The following is a 6,000-nucleotide window of genomic DNA, read 5'->3' on the forward strand; positions in this document are numbered from 1 at the left end:
GGTCAGTTATGTCTGCCTAGAAAAGGCCTGGATATCAGTAGGAAATAAATATTTGAGCTAATTGAGTAACTGGTTATATACATCGTATGAATATTTGTTGGGGCCTCCTAAGACTCTTGAGCTAGGCAGTGGGGAAACAATAATGAACTAGGCAGACGGGACTCCTGTCCTCATGGAAATTACACCCTAGTGGAGACAAGTAAATGTGCAACTAAAGGATGGATGTCTGCGTGGCTGGGTGAAAGGATGTGTGTAGCGATGGGTGGATGCTTGCTTGCTTGTTTGGATATGTATTTACTTGGGTGGTGGGTGGATGGGTTGAGTGGGTGTTCAGATGGGTGAATGGGAATTTGGGTGAGTGGCTAACGCTGACAGGACCAGACGTTGGTTGAGTGGTGGATGGGTGAGTGTGTAGAAAGGAGGTGGATGGGAGGTTTGAGTGTTTGGATGGATGGTGGATAGTTGGTTAATTGGCTGAATAGATAGATGAGTGGTTGACTGGATGAATGGGTGGAGAGATGAATGGGTGGTTGGACATGCGAATGGGTGGTGGATGGAAGAAAGCAGATCTGTTATGTATTCATGATGGGGTAGTTTTGGAGGCTGGGATCCTTGGGGTTGGATGGAGAAAGGGGCGCTTAGCATGGGCACCTACAGCAGTTCTAGGGACACGGAGGTGCTGAAGTCCAGTTTGGATAATGGGAGAGGAGAGAGAAGACTTGTGGTTGGAAGGTAGCTGACTGGGGGCAAGGGACTGAAGGATACGGATTGGCTGGATGGAGTTTTCAATGACCTATAAATGACCCATGGGGGAACTTCTCTGCCTCCTCCTCACTCTTATGGTGCTATTAGTAGGCCTAGCATTGGAAGAACCAGTAGGGTGATGAGGAGCTATTGGGGGCAGGGGGACAAGTGTGTTGTCATGGAAACAGACCCTCCCTGGACTCTCAGGCCGCGCGGCCCCTTTAAGGGTGACCTGCCTGGCCACTCCCAACATGGCGGCGCGCCCGCTGACCGACCCCCCCCCCCGGGCGGCGCGGGGGGGGGGGGTGGGGTGGGGGGCCTGGACCTCCCCATCATGGCGGCGCGGCGGGGCTGTCGCGCTGAGGTCACGGCGGCGCGCCGGGGGGGCGGGGCGGCGGGGGGAGCGATTTAAAGGGACAATGTCCCCCGAGCGGTGGAGGCGGCGGCGGCTGCGGAGGCCGCGGCACCGGCACCGGGAGCAGCAGCGGCGGTAGCGGCAGCGACGGCCGCACCGAAGAGGAGAGCTTCGAACCCCGGCGCCTGGCCGGCGGCACCGCCTCCCCGGTGAGGCCCGGCCCGGCCTGGGGAGCCCGCGGGCGGGGCGGAGCCGGCACGGGGAGGGGGAGGCCGGGGCCGGGCCGGGCCAGGCGGGACCCCCCGGGGCGGGGGGCGGGGGCGGGGCCGGCAGGGGCGGGGCCTGGGCGGGGGCGGGGCCGTTCTGGGGGGGGGGAGGAGCGGGGGTCTTGGGGCAGGTGTCCCCCCACCTCGGCGCGTCCCACGGGGTCTCCTGCCCCGAAGTGCACGGGCGGAGGGAGCGTCTCCCGGACCCTGGCCCAACGAGGGGTGCGCTGGCACGGCGCCGCCCCTACCCCTGCGACCCCCGGGGGGCGTCCAGGCGGGAGGCCCCTTCCCACGCTGCCAAAGTGCTCTCCGAAGTTGCGGTCCCGCCTGTTCCCCGCGGGCAGTGCCCACCCGGTGGGCACCCGCAGGTGCTTCCTCTGGGCCTGGGCAGGGACCCCCGCCACGACTGCCAGGCCACGGACTAGCCCCTTGGGAGCCCCCAGGCCCCCGAGGGCAGCGCCTGCAGCCAGGCCTGGAGCCCGGGCCCCGCCCCGGTTGCCTGGGCCCGGCCTCCCCACCATCTCCCTGGGGAGGGCGCCTCATTCCTGCCCTTCACTTTCCGCCGTTACCTTGAAGGTATTTATAGGTGGAGAGGACAGCACCCACCCCCCCCACACACACACACACACATGGCCTCCCCAGGGTCCTCATTTCTGGACCAGGAGCCCTATCCGTCGTTTTTGTCCGCAGACTAGAGAAATCTTGGGAGGGTGGGATGGAAGAGCCCAGGCTGAGGGGTGATGTTGGGGAGAAGAGAAGGGGTTAATGCTGGGGTCACTTGAGGCTGCGTGTGAGGGTGAAAGGGTTAATGCTGGTGAACCCTAAGGTCCTGAGGGGATGGGGGCTGGAGTGTGGGAAAAGTGCAGAGGTAATGATGGGGGCACTTGAGATAGTGTGTAGGATCAGTGTGCAGAAGTGACTGGGATTCATGCCGGGGCATGGGCATAGGAGATGCATGTGCATGGAAGCGAGGGCACAATTGGGAAAAGTGCAGCAGTGTGTGAATGAAGGGAGGCGCCTGGGAGAAGTGATAGGATTAATACTGGAAGAAAACAAGGTGGATGAGTTTGCATGTGTAAAAATAGGGTAAACTGAGGCAGTACAGTGCAGGAGCTGTGCAAAGAGGAGGTACCAGCGGGGAGACTGAGGCATACTGAGGCTACAGGCCAACTGGGATACTATGCTGTAGATAGGGCCTCAGCACCATTTACTTAGCTCTCCTGGGCTGGGAGGTAAACTGAGGCACTGAGCAGCAAGGGTGAAGACTGGGGCTTCAAGGAAGGAGAAACTGAGGCAGCATCCCTTTCCCACCTCCCCTAAGCACCTGTCTCTCTGCCCTCAGGCCTACAATGCCTTGCTGAGCCAGCCCCGGAGCTGAGTGGAGCCAGGCAGAGAGCATCCATGGATGGGCCCCTGGCAGGCGGCCTGGCCGCCCCAGATCGCCCTCGTGGTCCTGAGAGACTGCCTGGCCCAGCACCAAGGGAAGACATCGAAGGTGGGGCCGAGGCTGCTGAAGGGGAAGGTGGCATCTTCCGGTCCACTCATTACCTGCCTGTCACCAAGGAGGGACCCCGAGACATTCTGGATGGCAGAGGTGGCATTTCTGGTAAGAGGATGGGCCCTGTGGCTCTGGGGGAGCATCCAGCCTGGTCCCTGAGGTTCAGAGAGGGCTAAGTCACCCACCTCATCAGGAGTTGAGATGGGATCCTAATTCTGTTTGGGTCCAGAGCCTTCTCTTTGTACTCTGATTATTTTCCCATTTAACAGTTGTGAAAATAGAGGCCCTGGGAGCCAATGACCTGATGAATGCCCCCCCCCCCAACCCGGTGGGTAGCAAGGAGCTGGGACTTGACCTCAGATCTGCCTGATTCCCTCCTCTGAGCACACTAATTGGGGTCCAATTAGTGGACCAGCATCCTGCCCTGAGAGCCCATTTGCTCCCCAGGCATACCCCATTCCATGTATATCCCAGCTCCCTCTTGCTGCACTGTCTTGGTGAGTCCTGCTCCTGAGCCATGGACCAAAACAGCTTGGGCCCTCTAGTGGCTGGGGAGAGACTGGGTAATTAGGGACACCAGCTAACCCCTTTGTGCCTCGGTTTACCCAGCAAAAGGGGATTTCACTGTGTCCCCACCTCACGATTTGTTATTCATTCATTAAATACTCAGCAACTATTATGTGTCAGGCTATGTTCTAGGTGCTGGGGATACAGCCATAAACAAAAGAAGCAAAACTCCCTTCCCACAGAGGCCTGACATTGTAGTAGGAGAGATAGACAACAAGCAACTATATAAATAACGTAAGGGCAGGTAGTGACAGATGCTGTGAAGGTAATAAACAGAGGGCCGGGATCATGCCCGGAGGACCTGGGAAACCTCCTTGAGTGGGTGGAATTTGAATGGAGCATTGAATGAATGGAGGGAAAGACAAGCCAGGTGGTGGGAACAGCAGGTGCAAAGGTCCTGCGGTGAGGAGGAGCCTGGTGTGTTCAAGGACCAGGCAGGAAGAGCAGAGTGCTGGGGGCAGTGCAGGCTGATGTACCAGATGTCTCCCTTCATCTGCTTGGCCTGCCCTATAGGCCTTGGTTTCCAGGAAACTTCATGTACCTCATCAGGATTTTCCTACATGCCAAGCCCTTTACGTGATCATCTCATGTCATTCTTAAAAGATTCCTGTGGGGTAGCCTCAGTTACAATCATCCCATGCTAGAGATGGGAAACCCCAAGCCCTAAGGAGCCCATGGTCCCACAGCTGGCAGTAACCTGGCTTGACAGCCCTCATCTTTAACCACCACCCTGTGTCAAGACATCCTTGACCTGCCCCAAGTCACCATTAGCAATATGCGCGATGTTTGGATATTTACAGAGCACCTTCTTGGGACCACGCACACGCTCCATCCTCACCATCAGGTGCTGGGTAGACAAACTAGTCACCGGGTGTTAGGACACAGTCGCTGGGGCTGCAGTGGGTGAAGCCCAGCTAGGCCCAGCCTGGAGGCCATCCTGGGGTCCTGGATGAGGAACAGTGAGTCAGACAGAGAGCAAAGGAAGTCTAGGCATCAGATTCCACATAAGCTATGGCATGAAGGTGATGGGTGGCACCCGAAGGTGTTACACAGGGGGGATGACAGGGTGAGGCCGCTGAGGGTGAGAGTATCAGTGCTCAGGGAACCTTAGCAAGCCCCTCCTCCAAATCATTAGTAACCAGGGCCCAGAGATTGGCAGGACCATGTTCAGGTCTCAGGTCACATGGCTGGCCAGGGCAGACCTGAGACCTTGATTTTGTGACAGTCCCGGGGAAGCAGGATCTAGGGTCCCAGAGTCCTCTCTGGGTCTGGTTCTGAGGAATCTGTCACTTCTCTGCCAGGCAGAAGCCCCAGGTCTGGCATGAGAGGGGGATGGTGAGCAGGTGGGTAGGTAGGTGCTTCCTTCCTCCCTCAGTCAGGCTCCAATGCATGTGCCTGGGGAGGAAGGGAATGTGGCTGCCAAAGGGGCCCAAGCCCACCCTTAACGATGTCCTTGAGCAACTGGGGGTATGGGACAGGGGTGGCTTGACTTGGGCGGGGTCACAGCCTGGAGGTTAGAGGAGGGCCTAGGCTTGGGACACAGCGCCTCCCCCGCTGCCCTCTCAGCCTGCTTGACCCCCCCTTCCTGGCTCAGGCACCTGCCCTAGGAGTCTTGTGATGCCTATAAATAGGAACAGCCTCTGGGACTGCTGTTCCACCCTGAAGCCTGGGCCCTCCCTCACCCCGACCCTGCCCTCAGGGACCACCAGGGGGTACCCCTGGAGCAGCTACTTGCAAACTTCTCCACCTGGACATGGATACTTCCACTGCCTTCTCTGGCCTATGTTATGGCTATTGGCTTGGAGTCCCCACTGCCTCCTTGCAGCCCCCGCCTGATATTTGGCCTCTCTTTGGCCTCCTGGGTACAGCCAAGGCTTGGGGGGTTGAGAGCGTCCACACGGATGGATAGAGTCTGGTGCATGCCTGGCCTTGAGACCAGGGGGCCAGAGGATGAACGACACAGTATTTCTGCCCTCACGTGGGGCCCCAGGCTGGGGAGGAAACCAGAGCATGGAGTGAGCAGACCTGAGGCTCTTGGTCCAGCCTTCAGCTTGCAACCTGGGATGACTCCGAGCCAGCCCTGACCCCTGTCCCAGGCACCCTTACAGCCCTTCCTTCCCCCCACCGCCGCCTCTCTGGATGGAGCATGTACTGTGTGATCTCCTTGGCATTCGTCGCTGGCCCTGCGAGATGGGTGGTAGCTGTTTCCTTTATACAGAGGAGGAAACAGGTGGGAAAGGCGTGCCCTTCGGTCACCACTGGGCCTTGAACTTGGATCTGTCTACCTCTAAAGTCTATATTCTTGGCCATGATGCCAAGCTGCCTGGCTTGGGGTTGAAGCTGCTTGCGGATACCCTTATCATTTTTCCTCTCTCATTTTCAAACCCTCTCGGGGACCCGCAGATAGCAGGAGTCCATGAGGGCCCTTTGGCGTGGCCACTACCAAGGGCTGCATCCAGGCACCTCGTCTGACCTGCAGGGACTTCTGGATCCCTGCCAGCTATGGAGGCCTCTGGGCAAGCCCCCCAGCCCCCAGGTGTCTTAGACACGGGGCCTTGCTTGGCCTGCTT

The 6,000-nt window shown here is 58.8% G+C and overlaps 1 protein-coding gene across 5 annotated transcripts in view; it reads left to right on the forward strand.

The window, feature by feature from the left end:
* Window positions 1-1,153: 1,153 nt before the first annotated feature.
* WIZ (WIZ zinc finger) overlaps window positions 1,154-6,000 on the forward strand; it is a 26,037-nt gene continuing 21,190 nt past the window's right edge. For 4 of the 5 annotated variants that reach the window (XM_038567009.1, XM_038567011.1, XM_038567010.1 and 1 more), the window contains exons 1-2: window positions 1,154-1,308; window positions 2,708-2,971. In XM_038567009.1, coding sequence (XP_038422937.1) covers window positions 2,767-2,971 — 205 coding nt within the window. In that variant the 5' untranslated portion in view covers window positions 1,154-1,308; window positions 2,708-2,766. The remainder of the gene's footprint in view (window positions 1,309-2,707; window positions 2,972-6,000) is intronic. The other variant, XM_038567013.1, reaches the window with a different exon arrangement.

This window comes from Canis lupus, chromosome 20, assembly GCF_011100685.1.
Source record: "Canis lupus familiaris isolate Mischka breed German Shepherd chromosome 20, alternate assembly UU_Cfam_GSD_1.0, whole genome shotgun sequence".
Taxonomy (NCBI): Eukaryota; Metazoa; Chordata; class Mammalia; order Carnivora; family Canidae; genus Canis; species Canis lupus.